Genomic DNA, 20,719 nt, shown 5'->3' with positions numbered 1-20,719 from the left:
GTTGGGCTCACCTACTGCCACATCTCCTGCTTCTGCAGGCCGGGAGCTGTGGGGAATACTTCCCACCCGCAAGTATAGCGAGTCCCGCCTCTTGTCTATATACTAATAGCCAAGTTGCCCCCTGAGTGTGGATATCTAAATCCACACATCAGGGGCACCTAGGGGGCAAAGAGATTTTCCTGCACATTTGGGGCAATCCCCAGATATGCAGAAAATCGGAAATCTATAAAAAAAACTATAGGAGGGATACTTAAATCCCCCTAAAAGTAAAAGAGCATTCCCTGCGCATGTGCAGATAATGCTCAGGGAGCTCTGTGGTGGCCAGCAGCTAGAAGCCACTCAGCACTCGGAGCTGGGGGGGGGGAAGAGATTGGTGGCGGAGCTGGGGGGAGGAGATTGATGGGCCCAGCGGCTGAAAGCCGCTCAGGCCTCACTGCTGGTGAGGGGAGAGATCAGCGGCAGAGCTGGGGGGGAAGAGATCGGCGGCCCGGTGGCTGGAAGCCGCTCAGGCCTCGCTGCCAGAGCTGGGGAGGAGAGATTGGTGGCCCAGTTGCTGGAAGCTGCTCAGGCCTCACCACCAGAGCCGGGGGAGGGAATTTACCTGTGGCCACTTCCTCCTCAGCCCTGAGGTCCTTCTGCTTCCGCAAGTCGGGAGCTGGGGGGAATACCCCTCCCATGAGTATCACGGGTCCCTCTTCTTGTAGAACCTAAATGTCAGTCCTAACTCTATTTTGGGCTTCAGTCTCTCTGTGTAGGTTTTTTTTTTTAAAGATGAGTTCAGTCTGTGTGTTGGCATTGCAGCCATCATCCAGTTCCCTATCCCATATAGCTCCTTCTGCCTGGAACCTGGACTGTATCAATCACTGCCATGCACCAATGTGTTCTGACTATCTTACCTTGTAGTTGTATAGTGTAGTCACCTTGGGAACCAGTCTTATATGAAAAGTAGAGTATAGATGATTTGGGCACAATAGTATGTCTGAGGATATAACTTCTTGGTGCACAAAAGTACTAACTTGGTTCTTAATTTTGCAACAGGGAGAACTTGAGGATAGGTTACATGAACTGCAATACAGCAAAGAACAACTAGAACTTGTAAATAGCAATCTCAGTAATCGTGCCTCACGTCTTGAAGAAGAGAGAGAAGATAAAGAAAAAGATCTTGCTTCTTACTGTAATGCATTAGAGGTGATGTATATTGCTTGCTGCTGCAAGGTGTGACAGATGCTACCCACTTTATTTATATTGATCTATTTCATCTTAAAATAGTAGAACCTTATTATTTTATACATGAATCTGATTTTCAGTGCAGCCCTATCCAGAGTTAAAGCCAATTGATTTCAATGGATTTATACTCAAGTAACAACACAGAATTGCATGGTTAATGGTGCAGCATTCTCTGGCATAAACTGAAGTATTTGGACTTAAGTGATGATCAAATGTACTGCTGGAATTGAAACTGCTGTATTGCCTGGCTGACTATTTCTTCAGAACCCACTTGGTATCTGAATCCCCTTGGTAGCATATGAGCAGTAGGTTCTGGAAGCAAGTTGCAGTGGAACCCACCAGTTGGAACTGCCCATTCTATATATGCTATGCTCATGTAGTCTTTAAGTAGGCTTGTAACAGAAACAAGTCCCACTGCTAATTGACTCCATGTAGCCAGCTGCCCAGCAGATGCCCTTTCCACGAGCCTACTTAACCTGAGAACTATCAAGAAATAGATTTGTTGCAGCATATATAGTCCTATCTGGGCTAAAGAAAACTTGCTTCACCCCACTCTAACCTACACAATACATGTGCCTTAGCTAAATCCCTGGTGCATGCACTTGCTATATATTACTGGGGGTGGGGCAGGAATAACTGGTTGCTCTTGAATATGTGTTTGCAAGCCTATACTGCTCTTTTAAACTCCTGAACAATTATATTGGCTAGATACTGCTAAATGGGGTACAAGATGAACAACCTAATCCAGGCTACTTTGAAGATTTTCAGGACCGGGTTAATTTCCACATGCGGGTCACCAGGTGCCGCTTATTGAAAATGCAACATGTAGTGTTTTCCTTTCAGAGTCTTGGAAAGGTGTCCTGCACTTCTGAGTAGGAGTCAGCCAATATTATAATGCCCCGGTGTTGATCTATGATGAGGCCTCATTTGGAATACTGTATACAATTCTCTTCACCGTATCACAAAAAAGATATCACAGAGCTAGGAAAAGTACAGAGGAGGGCAACGAAGATGATTAGGAGGTTGGAGCACTTTCTCTATGAGGAAAGGCTGAAAAGTCTGGGACTTTTCCGGTTAGAGAATAGACAATTTAATTGGGTACATGATAGGTTTATAAAATTATGCATGGGGTGGAGAGAGTTGACAAATCAAAATTTTTCTCTCTCTCCCAAAATGCTAGAGCTTGAGGGCGTCCAGTGAAGCTGATGGGCAGTAGATTCAGGATGGGCAAAAGGAAATATTTCTTGACACAGAAGGATTAAAAGGTGGAATTTGCTGCCAGAGCATGCAGTTGTGCCCCCAGGAATAAACAGCTTTAAAAGGGAATTACATAGATTCATGGATGATAGGTGGCTACTAGACATGGTAACTGAGGGGGAAGCTCTTCATTCAGAAGCACTAAAGCTCTGAATCCCAGATCCAGGAGGCAACATTGGAGGAAGGTCTTGGCCTCTATGCCCTCTTATTGTCCCTCCAGAGGAACTGGTTGGCCACTGTGTGAGACAGGGTGCTGGACTAAGTGGACCATTGGTCTGATCCAGCAGGGCTCTTGTTACGTTCTTATGGTAATCACCATAATCATTTGTGACTGGCAAACAGTATGGTAGAATGAAGAAACTGAAAGCAAAGCCTTGTGCATAAGGATTAAGCAGTGATAAGATACTGATGTATTTAAATGTGAAGATGCAACTGCAGTTACTGTTGGTTTGTTCTCACATGTAGAAAGCTCGTGAGGTGAATAGGGAACTTCAGGCTCAATTAGATCATGCACTACAAGAGGCCTTGGATCCTTCCAGTAAAGGCAATTCTTTGTTTGCTGAGGTACTGATTTTTATTATTAATTTTGTTTTAAATTGTATATTGTATTGAGACTGTTGAAACCTGTCTTGAGCCTGAGCGCGGGGAGGGCGGGATACAAGACCAATAAAATAAATAAATAAATAATGTATAAAGGTGTCAATTACATGTGCAACCATTTTCACCGTGTTCCTTATTATATCAAAGGTGGAGGACAAAAGAGCAGAAATGGCACATCAGCTAATCAGTGCAAAAGTAAAATATCAGTTACTACAAAAACAGCATACTTTTATGAGAGAGCAACTGCAAAGAATAAAGGTATGATTAATCTAGAATTTCTTTAGGCAAAAGACAAATGAGTGCAGGATAGGAACTGAGCATGTGTGTGTGTTAGTCCTATTGACATAACATTTCTATTTCTTGTATGCAAACAGCATACAGTTCTTAGAAATCTCGGGCAGTTAGGCTAATAGCTAGGCGGGTTGTCTGTAATTAGATTACGTAGCATTTCTGAGCCAGAATATGTGCTTTAACGTGTGGTGTACAGAAATATTTATATACTGATTCTGCAAACTACTCCATAGACTATAGTAGAACATCTATTTTTCCCTTCTTCAGCAGGCATGTGTTTCTAGAATCTCTTTCTAGTGGCATTTAAGTAACTTGATTGTAATTCATATTCCAGGCTAGTATGGATGTTTTGAGTAATGCAAATAAAGTTTTTGTAAAAAACTAGCAGGCAAAGCATGATGCTTTGTACTGGAGGTTCTCTAGATCCTGGTTATCCTGGACTATTTCAAATACTTGAGTTGCCTGAATGTGGATTATAATGATCTTTGCATGAGCGCTGATCCAAAATCTGATTTGACTTGTAGCTACAGATGGCTACACTGCTTCGGATGAAGGGATCACAGGGAGAGCATGATCAGCTGGAACGTTTGCAAAACATGCTTCAACAAAAGAATAGTGAAATAGAAGAACTTATAATGAAAGTGAAGCAGCTGGAAAAGTCTAAGGTATGTGCTTTGATAATAAAAACTTGTTTGTATCCAGCTTAATTTAGCGGGGAAGTGCATAGTATTGTGCTCTTCCCTTTGGAAAAATAGTGTGTTTCAGGGTTTAAAAGTAGCTTGAAAGCTCTTGAGTTGACATCAGGGTTAAGTGAATGAACTATGATGCAAAGAGGTCACCCTCATCTCTGCACACTTCCTTATTCATTGCAGTTGGAAACCTCTTGTCTAGAAAACAAAACTACTACTCTGTGTTCTAGAGCCACAAACTAAGCACAAAAATTCCTTCTTCATGATATGTGGACATGTGCATTCTCCAGAGGGAGGAACTGTGTCTTCGGTCCCCCCCCCCCCCCAAGCATCTTCTGGAACTTCACAGAGTTTGTTTCTTCAGAGCTATTTCAAATACATTTTTTTCTTCATTTTATCTCTCCTAGCACTGGGGAGTTCTCTTGGAGGCTTCCCAGCCCTTCACTATCTTCCTGCCTTCATTTCATGGCTAAAACAGCATCCTTTAAGAACGAATAGGAGTGTGGCAGACACTTTCCTTCCACAAGACTGCCACAACCACTGTCTTGTGTTTGGTTAAGGCCCATAACACTGAGACTAGCATACATTGTTTAACATGCCCTCGCTGCGCCTGGAGGAACAGACAGTCCCATTTGCACTATCTTCTGTGAGAACAGGCCCTTTTTACATCGAAAGGGTTATCTGAGCCCACTTCAACACTGACCAGTCCCCCAACATTGAACTGACCAGTTTTGTTGATCCCATTCAAGAGAGTTCTTGAGTCCTCACTTCCTAAGCAGCAGACGAAGGTAACAAAGTCACCATGATCTGGGGGGAAAAGAAAAAAACCCCTATATTAGGGAGGTGAGATAGATACAGTACGTATATGTGTGGGGAGGGGAACCTTTTGATACCTATCTTAGTTCTGACTAATGAATGTCTGATCACATTACTCAAGCCTGAACTCATTTTGGAGACTATCCAACTGCACATCCCAAAGGATCCTCCAGTAGTCAGAGTCCCACTTGTAACACACATATTGTTGGAAGTCATATGGAGTTAGCACTCCAGATCAGAATTTCCATCCCACACCACCCAGATTCAGTGTTGTATCAAGTAGTCATGTGACTTAAATTCCCCTCTGGCTATGTCCTTTTGATGAAATTGTTATGCACTAGCTTAGCACATCAGGTGATGCTGTGGTGCTAAACCAAGAACGCTGAAAGAACAGCATGTGCTGGGGTGAGAACTTTGCTACAGCTCAACTGTTTTCTTTTATTGAATCCAGTTGCAAAGATGTCAATGGCTACCGAATAATTCAATTTCTGTATCCCTAAGCAAATATTAAAATGTAGGCCATTTATTTCTTTTTGGTGCTGATCATGGCACTAATGATGAATTAAGCAACTTTTATCCTGTGTTTGTTCTTTTCTTTTCTTTTTTACCATGAAGAACATAAAGCCAGTATTTCATTAATTTGAATGAGATGCATTTTTATGTACCATATACAACTTGTGTTCTCATTTTGCAGTCGGAACACTAAAAATATCAAACACAAACAATTGCCTTCAGTTTTTATTATTGCTCTCCTGCAGGTGTCTGAAAACTCAAAAGAACTGATGCTTTATAATGTTTCTGAATGCACAGAATTTGGACAGGGCTATTACACAGACTTACTGCGGATGAAGCTTGAGAACTCTGAGTAAGAAAAGTGGTTTTAAAGGGGATGGCAAGGACAATTTTTTTCTCCATAGTTTATGTGCTCCTCAGTGGTACCCCAAAGGCTTTTATTTTTAAGACTGACTTTGAGGTTTGTTTACCCCACACACACACACCAGATTAATAAAGTATCATTTTTATCCCAGTGATGGTAAAATTAATTTAGTCTATTATTGTCCTGTTCAAATGTAGCCACGCTTCTGTAGTCAAGGGTTATTTCATGGTTGAAGTCTAATTCTGTTTTAGATTCTGGCCTTTAATTATCCTATCCTAACACATACTGGTAGGGTAACTGAGCGAGGGAAGGATTTATTCACTTGCACTAAAGCTGAACAGTGAGTTCGGTCTCAAATAATACTTAACCATCTTTTAGGTGATAAAGTCACTGAGTTCTGATGTGATAATAAATTATCCAGTACTTATTCATGATTTCTTTCTTTTTTTTAAATTTGGCAGTAAGGAGATAGAAAATTTGAGAAGTGAATTGTCCTTACAGCGGATGAAAGCTTTGTTTGAAAATCAGCGGGTTTTGGAAATTGAGCGGAAACTTTTTGCAAGTGAAAGACAGCTTGAGGCTTGTCAAAGTGACAGTATAAATTTGCAAGTGCTCCTGGAAGAATTGAGAATCAAGTATGAACCTGAAGGTAAATGTTTAAATTCCCTGGATGGAATAGAATTCATCACTGTAAATGTTCAGGAGTGCCTTGAGTTGGAAGAAGCTGCATGAGTATGTACAAGAGCAAGGGGACATTCCTTTTACCAACAATAATTTAAATTACTTTCACAACTCAGACCACTGAATCAAGAGAACTTTTATAGAATAATCAGAATGGCATTTTAACTGCTAGGTATCTCCCTTTGTTAAAACAGATATATTTTATTTTACTTCATTTATATCCTGCCTTTCTCCCCCAATGCGGCCCCAGAGTGGCTTACAGCTTTCTCATCTCCTTCGTTTTATCCTCAGAACAACCCTATGACCTAGGTTAGGCTGAGAAGGTCTGACTGGCCCAAAGCCACTCAGTGAGCTTCAATGGCAGGAGTGGGGATTTGAACCTGGGTCTTCCAGATACTAATCTGAGACTCTTAACCACTATGCCACATTGGCTATTGAAATTAATAAGAGCCAAATATGGGTTATACTACAATATGGGTCTAATAGCTTAAATAATAGTTTTACAAGTGATGGTAGAGTTTGAAATTGGTGCCTCACCGTGGCACTGCCCCCCCCATCTCAGCTCAAACTTCCCCAAAAGTTCCCTGAAGTTTAGAATCTTGTTCATAATGAGCTTATACTGGTGGCTTCATTTCTTACCATCACAGCCATTTCGTTTCTTTCCACTGGAGAATGTTACAATGGTTTTGGGGACACACGTTCTTTTCTGCTTTAGATTCCCTTAAACTATTGGTAATAACATTGGCTGATTTTCCCCAAGCTGCTGCTCCACGCTCGTTCCTCCCTTTGCCCCGATCATATGTGTCAACTTCACACCATGTGCTGCGCTGCTCCGCAGCTTTTCCCGATTCCCCCCGTGTCTACTCAATCCTGGTTTTTTGAGGATTGAGTAGACGTGGGGGAAATTGGGCGAAGCTGTGGAGCAAAATGCGGCTGCGCAGCACATGGTGTGAAATTGACACGTGCGATTGGGGCAAAGGGAGGAACAAGCGTGGAGCAGCAGCTTGTGGGAAGTCAGCCACAGTTTCCTGCTTTGCTTTTTGCTAACAAAAAACACCCACCAAGGGAAGACCATCCACAATTCACAACTATATATGCTCAAAACTGTATATTGCATTCATTGAAATACAAAGAAGGGTTAGTGGTCATAACCCAATAGAATGTATAGGCACTTATCCAACAGATTGCTCATAACAATTAAGCATATTTTACAAAAAGAACACATTCAAAACCAACAGTAGGCTCCTCTATAATTCCATACATAGATAGTGTCCATAGACCTCCAAACAAGAAGTACATAATGCATATATCAATTCAGAACCATAGAAAAAATGCACCTCACCCCAATTTCCAAAACAACATAGGCAATCCTCAATAGCTTCAATGGAATCTTAGGGTTCTCTACAAGGCAATCTGCCATGCAGCATTTAACCATAAATGAGCCAATTGCAATACAGTTTCTTAAAGTGGACCCATCCCATTTTTCACAAACATGCCTGAGATATTCGTCATGGTCTCTGTGCAGCCCCACACATAGGTTGGGTGCCTGCGCACAACCTCGATCAGAGAATATTCCAGAGCTTGCCTCAGGAGTCTTTTTGGCGGGCTCTCTTCTCGCCCTGGGGAGCAGGCACAGACTGCGCATGCCTGGAGCAGGGGAGAGAGCCGCCTCCCACTCAGTTCTTCTTCGACTGCCTTCGTGTTCACACCTTGCAGCGATCAGTCTTCAAATTGCCTCAGATGAGTTCTTTTTCATCTTTCTTTGTCAACTTCTTCTCATCTTTGCTCCTTTTCTTTGTTTTTCTTCTAAACTAAACCTGTTCTATGGAGAAAAGGGGGGGGGCTTTTTTAACCGGTGTACAGGCTGCAGCATTAAACTCGCACCGCCTGACCACCACAACCTCTGTATTTTGTGTTTGGGAGAGTCTCACAGACCTGACTCTTGCTGGCACTGTGCTAGATTTTTAAACCAAACCCGAAAAAACTGAGCTGCGCACCTCAAAGTGGCGCTACTTGAATCGGCTCTACATCCTTCCACAAAGATGGACTCCGAAAGACCTTTGACCTCGACGGCTCCGTTATCGAGGCCTGCCTCTTACATCATCCAACCAGCGCCAAAGCCTCCGGTATCGAAGGCGCAATCCTCCACCTCAACACCGGTAAAGAAGAGTCCCAAGGCAAGTAAGGATAAAAAGGGTTCCTCTAAGCCCCTCAAAGCGGCAAAGAAGGTGAAAGTAGCGGCGTCTGCACTGGGTGATGCCCCTATAGTGCCCCCCGCTCCATCAATATCGGAGACGCACGCTCCTCCACCGATACCTACCATTCAACTTTTGGACTCTCCTATGCAACAACTAGAGCGTCCCTATTCCGACATCGACAATGTGGAGCTCCTAAGTCACCCCATGGATGCAGAGCCTTCCCTCTCTCCTTCTCCATCATCGACATTGACAGTTTCGGAAGCTCCCAACATCGATACAGGTCGGAATCGACACATTTCTACTAGCACGCAGCATCAACCTCCACGTCTACATGGTGAGTCTGTCGATATCGATGAGAGAGTTTATAGGGATCGTTCACAAAGGCGACACATTCCTTTGTCTCCGAGATGTGATCAATCCAGAAGTCAATCCCCCAGAGTTTTTATCCCCCACCACCGATGTCTTGGGATCAACGCCAATTGAGATACCTCTACGGCAATTATCCACCATCCATGCCCTGGCTGACTCCCGCGGGCTATTCCAACTGGGATCGCTATTCTACCTACTCTGCTCACAGATCATGGTCACCTTATAAATCGAGACCTTCAGCATCTCTGTCTCGACCTCTGGTTGAAAATCCTTCCCAACATCAAAGGGAACCTCTGCGTCCTCCCAACCCCCAAGTCGTTCCACCAAAAATTTTAACTGCTCAAACGGAAGTTACTCCAGTACAAATGCCAGAACAGAACTGCTCTGAATCTGGAGACGAACAATCTTTTTTTAAAAAAACAAAACATTTTATTGTCGGGTCATAACAACATGTCCAATATTATAACATTCCCTTATTTCTATTATAGCCCTTTCCCCTTCCTTCCTCCCTCCCTCCCCTTCTCCAGGCTTCCCGCAGTGATCCCACCCCTACCTAGTTTCTTTTCTTGTCTAATCCTTCCTCCTAAAATAAAGTTTAATATGTAATTATTATTTTAACTACCTTTTTCATATATTCTATCTCATAGGTAACATTTCTTTAACTACCATCGTCTTCTGTTCAACTCTTTACACATTCTATTCTTAATAATTATTAAAGCACGATAAGTTGTTCTTAACATCCCAATATTTCTCTAGATACTCTTTAAAGTCCATCCAGTCTGCAAAAAACTCTTCATCTTCTTTGTTAAGTTTCCTTGTCAATTTGTCCATTTCTGCAATAAAAAGCATTTTTCTAATCCATTCCCAAACCTCAGGTACTCGGTCTTGTTTCCAGTACTAAGCATAAGTCATTCTTGCCATTGTAATCAAATACCATAACAATGTTCTCTTATTTACATTCACTTCCTCCATTTTAATACCCAAAAGAAGTATTTCTGGTTCTTTTTTAAATGGAGACGAACAATCTGATACAGAGGCTTCGGAGATCCAAACCTCCCCTGACCACAAGTCTTCGAACCAAGCTGTCACGGAGGACCTTCCTATATCACCATCCGACAATCTCACTTCTTATGCAGACTATCAAACAAGTGGCCCACTCTCTAGGCCTCTCTGTCATACAACAACAGCCACAGGTTACTGATCCTGTTTTTGATATTGTACAACTGGATACCTCCACTACCATTGCACTCCCCATGTCTGCGGTCCTTTTGCAAGCTATCAAGGCCCCATGGGAAAAGCCTTCCTCAGCCCCGGTGTCGACGAGATGCCTGGACCACATGTACAGAGTCCAGGAGACAGGTGCCGAATTTTTATTTTCCCACCCTCAACAAAACTCAGTTGTCGTAACATCCTCATCCAAGTCAAAATGAACGCACTCAGCACCCTCTGACAGGGAAAGTAGAAAGTTAGATGCATTCGGGAGACGATTCTACTCAACAGGTGCGTTAGGGGTCAAAACCACTAACTACCTTGCCTGCATGAGCAGATATCAATATACTCTCTGGGAAAGGTTCTCTGAACTCCTGACCCTGAAGACAAGCTTCAGGCGGCCAGGATCATTCAAAAGGAGGGCATGGTCCTTGCGAAACAGCAGATCAACACTGCCAAACATGCCCTAGATGCTTCCTCCAGAACAATGGCATCAGCAATAGCTCTTAGGAGGCACTCCTGGCTCTGCAATACCAATCTTCCACTAGATACTAGATCCTATGTCGAAGACCTTTCTTTTGATGGCCTTGGTCTCTTCAACAGCATGACCGATACCATGCTCCAGGATATGGATAAGAGCATAAAGGCCTCTCACGCTCTTGGAGTGTCATCCTCCACGAGGCAACAATATCGCCCTCGCACCTGGACTAGGCCCTGGCAAAGATGCACCCTGAATCGTTAGTCTCCGGACAGGCAATGGAGACCACGTACGGCTTCCGGTAGTCAAAGACCCACCTTTCAAAAGCCTAAGTTCGGAACTGGACAACAGCCCTCACGCGCCAAACAACCCAGGTTCTCCGAGCAGGGCTTTTGACTCCCTCCTACCGAGTCAGTTCAAACCCGTCTGTCATCCTTCCTTTATGCCTGGCGTCACATTACTTCGGACCAATGGATACTGTCCATCATAACCCAAGGCTACCATATTCAATTCGACCAGAACCCCATCACTCCAGTCGTCATCACCACACCCCCTTCTCCGCCTCCTAGATGAGGTCTCCATCCTCCTGCAGAAGGGAGCCATCGAGCGAGTACCACCACACCTCTATGGGACAGGATTTTATTCCCGATACTTCACAGTTCCAAAGTGGGATGAAGGCGTTCGGCCCATATTAGATCTAAGGGAGCTGAACTGTTATGTCACCTACCACCTCTTCCACATGGTGTCCTTGCAGCAGATTATGCCACTTCTCCAGAAAAACATCTCCTCCAAGATGCGTACTTCCACCTCACCACCCACCCCTCCCACCGCCAATACCGAAGCTTCGCAATTGGTCAACAGCATTACCAATATTCAGCCCTACCATTCGGCCTTTCAAGCGCGCCAAGAGTCTTCACAAAGATTATGATTGTGGTGGCGGCCTTCCTCCGTCTCAAGGGTATCTCCATCTACCCGTACATCGACAATTGGCTCCTAGTAGCGTCCTTCAAGGACACTCTGGTCTCAAACATCAATGAGACGATGATACTCTTGGAAAACCTGGGCCTACAAATCAGTCTGCAAAAGTCTCAACTCCAACTTTTTTGTTCAGCAGATACAATACATCGGTGCTCTACTGGATTCCAAGACATGCATGGCTTTCCTGCCCCAAAACAGAGCGGCAAACATCATCCACCTAGCTACCGTCGTCCGTACCCAACCCTTTGTCACGGCCTTCCAGATACAGAGGCTACTCGGCCTTATGGCCGCGACTACGTCAGTCCTGGTCTTTGCCAAAATGAAAATGCGCCACCTACAACTGTGGTTTATCCACAACTTCAGCACAACGAAAAATGCACATGCCACCGTCCTAACCCCCTCCCAACATACGAGAGTCCTTACTTTGGTGGACTGTCCCTTCCAATCTTTTCCAGGGACCACCCTTCCATCCGCCATCACCCCAAGTCACCCTAACGACAGATGCCTTCCCTGACGGGCTGGGGTGCCCACATGATGGGCCTTTCTGTTGGAGGCAAATGGGACACGCAGAAGAGGAAGCGATGGCAATACAGTATGCTGTCACCAGCTTCCTACCTATAATCAAGGGAAAATTTGTCACGGTTTTCACGGACAACACCACGGCACTCTCTTATGTTAACAAGCAAGGAGGCACTGTTTCTCTACGCCTCTGCAACCTTACCATCCTGTTGTGGAACCTTTGCATCACCAACAACATTTTCCCCGTAGCCACACACATCCCTGGACACATGAACGTGGAGGCAGACCATCTAAGTCGAGCAGGACTCAGCCTTCACGAGTGGGAGATGAACCCAACATACCTCCTCCCACTCTTCCGCAGGTGGGGAATTCCCCCAGTCGATGTTTTTGCCACCATAGCAGAGGCGGAAGGGATCCACAGCCTCTAGGAGACGGTCTCCTTTATCCTTGGTCCACCGGCCTTCTTTACCTGTTTCCTCCCTTACCCCTGCTTCTAAGAGTGGTCCACAAAATAGTCAAAGACGGCGCGGACTGCATATTGATAACCCCATGGTGGCCGAGGCAACCATGGTTTTCGACCGTCCTCGAATTGTCAACAGGGGTATATCATCAATTCCCTCCAGCTCAGGACCTCCTCTTCCTGTCCGACTCAAAGGGTTTTACAACCGACGTACCACAATTGAAATTAACAGCGTGGAGAATAACGTCAAAGGGTTTTACAACCGCGTAGCGAATGTTCTGTTGAACGCCAGAAAACTTACTACACGAAAGTCCTACCATTATAAATGGCAAAGATTCTGCTCTTCCCTAGGTGATGATGCCCCTCAAGCCACCTCCATGGGACTCGAAAAAGTCTTCCAATTCCTCCTGTCCCTAGCTGACTCGGGACTTTCCCATTCATTGTTACAAGTTTATTTGGCCCCCCCTTTCGGCCTACCATGTTCAAATTGACAGATGCACACTGTTTTCCCATCCGCTTTCGAAACGTTTTTTAAAAGGTTTATTGCATCTCTACCCTCCTGTCAAAACTCCTGTCGTTCCCTGGGACCTTCCTCTAGTTCTTCGCCAGCTCATGAGGAAACCCTTTGAGCCACTCGCAACTTGCGATATGAAATGTCTGTCGTGGAAGACGGCCTTTCTGGTTGCTGTCATCTCATCCACCTCTGCTACCTGATTGCAAAACAGCCATTGCCTAGCCCGATCCGGGCCCATTCAACCCGAGCTGTTGCAGCTTCCACTGCCTTCCTCCAGGGAGTGCCCTTGACGGACATCTGCAAAGCCGCTACATGGGCCACGCCTTACACCTTCATCAGGCACTACGCCCTAGATGTCCGAAAGAACTCTAATACCAACATGGGACGTCGCATTCTATCTTCAGCTACGCAGTAAAGGACCTGCCAGCACCCTCCTTCAGGTAGGCCACTGCTCGCTAATCTCCCATGGGTGTGAAGCACAGAGACCACGTCGAAGATAAACAGGTTGCTTACCTGAAACTAGTGATCTTCGAGTGGTCATCTGTGCATTCACACCACCCACCCTCCTTCCCTGCTGCTGTCAGCTTCTACATTTTCCATAGGGGTTGATTTGCGGCGGTTTGAAGGAACTGGCGGGATGTCCGCACCCACCCCTCTGGGCATGCGCGGTGGGGTTCCTGCGCATGCTTGAGAGACTGGGTGCAAAAATCCATTAAAGAGCTTGCTACAATGTCAATCGATCCAGCGCGTGCGCACTAGATCCCATGGGTGTGAATGCACAGATGACCACTTGAAGATCACTAGTTACAGGTAAGCAACCTGTTTTCACTGTGAGGCTTGGTTTCTAAGAATAGACTTGTATAAGGGCTCTGGGAAGTCATTCTGGGCTTCAATTCCACAATGGTCTCCTGTAGTGTCATACAAGCCATCTTCCTTAAGAGATATGAATTAATGCAGTTAATGCTAATTAGTTAAACGACCAGACTTACTTAACCTTACGAATGGTTCTGTGTTCTTTCTCCGCCCTGTCATGCTGCACTAGAGTTAATGAAAAATCCCATCAGTTTTAAGAAGGCTCCAGGAAACGTGGCTTCTGCTAACTCAAGTAGCATGAGGATCTCTGCACATGAAACTGCTTCATTGCTGTCTCAAACATATGAAGAGATTATAAGTGAAAACGCCATGAAAACCTCTGTACAAGCTGTACCAATGAACGTAATTCTACCTTCAGCAATGCATCAGAAAACTGATCAGCCTGAAAAGAAGAGAGTTAGTATCAAGGAGGAAGAGCCTGACAGGAAAAGTATAAAAAAGAAAGATGGGAATGATACTGCACCTTATCCTGTTACCAGGTCAGTGTCTTCTAATATGCATGCGCAAGACAGTTGGCACAGACCTGCATCTCTTTTCTTTCGCTGCATGAACTATGCTATCTACTTCTTCATTTACTTTCTCAGTGTTGCATGCAGTGCAATCCCTCAGTTCCAGCTGCCTACTCTGACATTTTCAAAACCCTTTAAAAAGATTAAAAAATAACAGAATGAGAAGGACTCTTAAATCATGGACAGATCGTAAAGATGTGTTTTCACTATTTAAATGGCTGTAGTAATGAACTAGTGCTTTACGATGTATTTGCCATCTGTATTAGCCATTGCATGTATTCAGAACTTTTGTGCTCCGTTTTTAAACTGGCATACATTGCAAGGTACAGCATGACACTTCATGGTAGTCAAATTACTACTACATTTTTAAATGAAATTTCAAAAAGCCACTTGAACTTTCACAATGAATATGCACTTAGCTTAAAATAGGAAGTTCATGTGGCCCATAGTGACAGATCTAATGTTGAACTAGATGGAGACCAGGGTGGCTGAGATTGTCTTAATAACTGTTAAAATGTTTAGCATTAAGCATATTACTCATTTTTTACTTGCAAAGCAAAGAGAAATATTTTTAAATCACTATATTCACAATAACCTCTCAAGATGAACATTGTTTGCTCAGTAGATGTTTGTCTACCAAAACTGCTGGACAAGGGGATTGACATTAATCTTTGACCTGGCCAGACACACAAAGTAGCTTTCTTTGATAGTGCAAAGGCAAGTTGCTCAGACTTCTTCAGTGTTGTATTTTTCCCCAGTAGTAGATAGGGTGGCAGTGTAGATCATATCTTGGTCATAATTCAGTCTTAAGTCAGTGTGTGTTTTTGTAGACATGTTGCTTTCTTTTAACTAGGGTTGATATAACTGGCTTTTGACAATAGGAGAAGTATGTATTGACAAAAATGGCTTTGCAGAGAAAAGGAGGTGGCTGATGGGAACGAGAAATGGAGGTTGCTGTTTATAGGATGACGGTAAAAAATTTGGTGCACAGGTGGATTAGCTATTTCACTATGTGAGTGAAAAGCCTACCTTTTGGGCTTTCCTTTTCCATCTTGTGTATTAGACATGGGGTATATTATGGAATAGCAAAGTTTTTTTTAGGCTACACTACTTTGAAAGCTTTTTCCTTGGTTAGGTGAAAACTTTCTGCCATACTTTCAGAACAGTGCTAGAATTAACAGTGAGACATAGCTACCGGATTTATAGTGAAAAGTGTATTTCTGATGCCAGTATTCAGTTGGGTGGTTGTAACAACGGCTACACATTCAGAGACAATAATGCATTTAAATTTGGTGCAAGGGTCTGTCCTGGGCAGTATATTTAAAGAACCTTTTCCTGAGTATTGGCAAGCTGCCCTTAAGGCAAAATTATGGAAACCTGAGTATGCTGTTTAATCCAGCTGTGCTTCCTAATTCAGCAGGGCTTCCTAAATAGCACCACTGATATGGAATTCTAATGGTACATTTTAGGGCAGTCTCTCTGCTATAGGTAAAGGCCTGGAGCTGCTCAGAGAGTTGAAGCAGGTAGGTGCAAGGTGAATGGGTGGAATGGATGGAGGAGTCAAATAGCTGTTTCATTTGAATATGAAGTAGTTAGGCTCATGAAACTGAAGGAACCATAGTTTAGAGGAGAGTGCCACAGAGACGCTGAAAGGAGAAGGATGACTAAGCTTGATATGATAGTTTGGGGGAAATGAGTGGACTGATGGTCAAGTTGATGCTGTGCCGAGTTCAGGGTGATTCCCTTGGGAAAATGTGGCAAATCTGCATGTACAGTTAACAGAGAAGCCTACATGTATCCATACTACTAGTAGCTTTTTAGGAAGACTTGGTATACTTTTGAATTTACTCCAGCATATCATTGGAGTTTGTGCTTCTTACGCGCCATAGCATCTTTTAAACACTCTTTAAGCAAGTTAGATTTTCTCGGGTTTGCATTGTAAAGGAAGTATTTGGTAGGGAGACAAGATGTATGTTAGCGCATGAAGGCTCAATAATAGTGCTTCAGAATTCTGAACATTTGCTAGAAAGAACTGGACACTCAAGAGCTGCTTCCAAAGAGTGGTAGGACAAGTTACTTGAATAGCAGTGACGGATAAATTTTGCCAATTAAAAATTAGTATGGATTGACTTAATGTGGTGTTGAATGCATCAGCTATTACAATTAAACTCCTATAATGTCTCATATCTTGGAGTCTATGTCTGTCCATCTTTTTTACCTTAAAAGCTTTGCTGGCATGAGTAGCAGAGCATTGTGTGAGCTGGGCAGAGGATAATGTAATAGATTGTGTTAGGGGAACCAGGAATCTTTAATCATAGAAGTCTCTCCCTCTCTCCCAGTAAATGCATAACAGAATAGTACAGCTTTTCCTTTAGATATCATTATGATTTTGTGATATCAGTAGTCAGTAATCCAATCCCCACCTTTGCTAGCAGCCAACACACTTCATGCTGCTCTGGAAGCAAAGCTAGGAAAACAGGGAAGCATACAGAGGTGGTAAACTACAAGTACAGTTCATATCTGGAAATGCACCTGACATAGTTGAAGGGGACACTGAACAGGTCCAGGTCCCAAGTGGTAGAGGAAAGGAACAGGGGGAAAGAGAGACAGGCAGGAAGCATAGTGGGACTTTAATTCACTATTTTTTGACCCTATTTTCACGTGGGACTTCATTAGTAGCTTAACTTTCTGGTATAAAATATAATTAGGTGCAATTTGCATGTAGTTTTAAATGACCTCAGGTAGCTGATGAGAGTAAAGACCTTTCGATATGTAATCTAGAAAGAAGTTAAAATGTATAACATTGTAATTTTCAGTATATTATGTGCAGTATTGTTCATTAATTGTGAACAAAATTAGTTACACAATGTTTTCTATGATCTGTCTATATACAGTGTAGATTCTTAAATAAAAATATACATTTTGAGTGAATAAAAGTGAATACATTTTGAGTGAATAAAAGTTTGTTTTAACATTTTACTTATTCCAAAAGAGAGAATAGTTAACCAAGTGCCACAACTTTTACTACGGTGTTGGCCACTGCTTGGTCTCAAAGAAGTGTAGTCAGTGGTGGAAAAAGCCATGGGTGCTACCTGCTGACACAGCTACTGAGCAGATGGTGTCCATAGCTGGGATCCTGCTCCTCCTTGCTCCCTGCTTCCATGCTGCTGATCAGCTGTGTGTTGGGCAGAGATTTAAAGTGCCAGGACACTGTGAATCCTGGCCCTTTAAATCCTCAGCTGCTGGCCAGCTGACTGGTGGTTTGGAGGCAGGAGGCACCTTGTGGCCACTGGTGCCTTCCGTTTCTGCTGAGCAGGATGTGCACATAGCCAGGAGCCCATCAGGATATGCTGCGTCTTATTCCTAGCCTGATTTAAGGCGGTGGGTTTTGTCCATGGTTTCAGTAAAAGCTTGGTTAACATTTTGTTGTTGTTGTTATTTTTAAAAGGCAATTGTATCCAGTATTTTTTAAAAGGCAATTGTAACCAGTGAATCTGGTTAACAAAGGTTTTATTATTGTTTTTCAGCCTTTTCACTGCTTTCTCATATCTGGTTTTTCCATTGGGGAAAAATAGTCCTGAGGGAGCGGAAGATATGTGGCTTATGATAACTTAGTTTATCCTTCTCTGAGGCCCTTGGACAAATGCACTCAGCAGAGGATCTGCTTCCCTGTGGTGCAATCTCATGGTGCAAGAGGAGTATGGATTAATACTGTAATCCAATTGTGTGGATTGGACCAGTTGCATGGATATCTTGCCCCCATTTGGCAATCTCCTTGAAGAATGTTGGGTGGGAAAGACCCTGCAATGGTTATGTTTGTACACGGGATCATACTGTGTGGTCCTATGTTGCTGGATGTACATGTGGTGAGCTTGAGGACATTACATTAGCTATACAGCATGTGGGGGATACAATTAAGTCACAGTGCTGCTGCTTATAGAAAAAGGCAGACAGGAGCAAATGGATTTTGATAGGGTAACAGTGTAGTACCTCAGTCCTCGTTCTTTTAAATGAGGCCTGCCCTGCTGCAATGACATTAGTAGCACAGGAGCACAATTCCTTTATCTTGTCCCTGCATTGTGACCTTTAGTTTGTCCTATATGCAGGTGGAACTTAACAGCACAAAATTCACACTTAGTTATCTAATCTGGAGCCTGTGGCAAGACTTCCTTACATTTCCACATGTGTTATATCTAACATATAAATAATGCACAAATGGTACTAGTCCATAAGCTACTCGCTTGCCTGTCCATGTTTGTTAGTCAATTTGTAGAATATCAGCAGATCCTATCAATGAGCCACTGCTTCTTTTCAACTTTACAAAATCTTTCTTACCCATTACACTACATTCTTATGAGCCAAGAAATCATAGTGCAGGTGTATTGGCCAAATCTTGAAAGTGTGATAAGTTGCTTGTATGAAGCGGTTTGCACAACTAGTGGAACTACACATAAAGCACTTTAATTTCTTTGGAGTGTGTGTGTCTGCTTTCCCCCATTTTGACAATGCTTGAGTTACATAAATGGTACTCAAAAAATCTAATTGTAATCAACGATGAAGTTAAGTGAACTTGGAAATGTGACTTCATGGCAACTAATATTTGTTTTGAGTAGCAGACAAAGTAACAAAAGTGACAATATTTCATTTAAAAGTGAAGTTAGAGTGGTTGCTTTGCCTGTAGGTCGACATCTGAACTTGGAGTAAAGACAGAAGAAAACTATGCTGGTGCAGCTCAAGATGCAAGTAAACAGAAGAAAAGCCAAAAGAAAACATACCCTGTAATACGTATGTCTTCCAGAGACGCTCCTGAAACGCAGTGTGCTCAACAGTAATTTTGAAAATATTTGTATTGCTCAGGGCCTTACTGTTTTGATTGTAGGACAAAGCATTGGAATAGAAAATTTGGGTTGTTTCTTCAGTGCCTTGTATTTAAATACTCTGTCTATATAGACTGTCCTACAGGTATTAAGAAATTTATAATGGTGTTTTTAGTTGAGGAGAACTGCAGAACTGAAATAAAATTCATCAAAAACTACTGTTTCAGTTGAAACAAATGGTTTAGATTGTGTAGCATTCCTCAAAAACTATAATAAACATACCAGTGATTTGATTAACATAGATACTACAATGGCTTCAGAGATATTTAAAAGATATATTTGTCATAATGTCACATATTTGTGAAAGACTCTAGTGGAGGCTGTACAGTTACATCAACTGATTAAGAATTGGTGGGAGGAGATAATACCCAGATTTCGTAGCCTTGGCCAAAGATGTCTTAATATACATTTTCACTTCTCTAGTTATACTGATGTGTTTAACACTTTGTCTAATGTGCAAGTTTAAATAAACCTTTCAAATTGTTGTGTTCAGCTTGTCACTTGATTTATTTAATAAAACATTTTTTATTTTAAATTTAAGGTTAAAATGCAGAAATTTCTGGAAGTTAACTAAATACTTCTAAAATACTAAGACAGGATTGCACCCAAATTAAGAATTTTAAATCCCATTGATGTCAATAAAGTAACTGTTCTGTCCACTCTTTTGTAACACATTCCCCTCAGAATAAGTGTCACTAGACACTGGGAATGGGGGAGCAGTAACAGCTGCATCTTGTAGTATGCCTGGGAACTCACATCACGGCTCAGCGTTTGTAAAGGTGGATTATAGGTCTCATCCGCGTTTGCTATCACTAAGCAGCTATTGCCTGGCCGTATCAGGGCCCATTCAATACGAGCTGTTGCAGCCTCAACTGCCTTCCTCCAGGGAGTTCCCTTAATGGACATTTGCAGAGCTGCTACGTGGGCTACGCCTAATACGTTCATAAGGCACTCCGCCCTAGATGTCCGAAAGAACTCTCGTACCAACATGGGACGTCACATCTTATCCTCAGCTTTGCAGTAATGACCTGCCAGCCCCCTCCTCCAGTTAGGCCACTGCTCGCTAATCTCCCATGGGTGTGAAGCACAGAGACCATGTCGAAGATAAACAGGTTGCTTACCTGTAACTAGTGATCTTCGAGTGGTCATCTGTGCATTCACACCACCCACCCTCCTTCCCCGCTGCTGTCAGCTTCTACATTTTCCATAGGGGTTGATTCGCGGTGGTTTGAAGGAACTGGCGGGATGTCCGCGCCCACCCCTCTGGGCATGTGTGGTGGGGTTCCTGCGCATGCCC

General features: G+C 43.1%; 1 protein-coding gene across 1 annotated transcript in view; it reads left to right on the top strand.

The window, feature by feature from the left end:
* Positions 1-19,399, top strand: part of SPDL1 (spindle apparatus coiled-coil protein 1) — a 34,897-nt gene extending 15,498 nt beyond the window's left edge. Inside the window, exons 5-12 of the mRNA XM_015429466.1 lie at positions 1,039-1,188; positions 2,950-3,048; positions 3,232-3,342; positions 3,900-4,040; positions 5,639-5,745; positions 6,219-6,406; positions 14,206-14,515; positions 19,227-19,399. Of these exons, the coding sequence (XP_015284952.1) occupies positions 1,039-1,188; positions 2,950-3,048; positions 3,232-3,342; positions 3,900-4,040; positions 5,639-5,745; positions 6,219-6,406; positions 14,206-14,515; positions 19,227-19,377 (1,257 nt within the window). The 3' untranslated portion in view covers positions 19,378-19,399. The remainder of the gene's footprint in view (positions 1-1,038; positions 1,189-2,949; positions 3,049-3,231; positions 3,343-3,899; positions 4,041-5,638; positions 5,746-6,218; positions 6,407-14,205; positions 14,516-19,226) is intronic.
* The last annotated feature ends 1,320 nt before the right edge of the window (positions 19,400-20,719 follow it).

Source organism: Gekko japonicus, unplaced genomic scaffold, assembly GCF_001447785.1.
Source record: "Gekko japonicus isolate JY-2015 unplaced genomic scaffold, Gekko_japonicus_V1.1 scaffold212, whole genome shotgun sequence".
Taxonomy (NCBI): Eukaryota; Metazoa; Chordata; class Lepidosauria; order Squamata; family Gekkonidae; genus Gekko; species Gekko japonicus.
The sequence above is the reverse complement of the archived record's forward strand: the minus strand, read 5'-3'. Positions and strand labels throughout refer to the sequence as shown.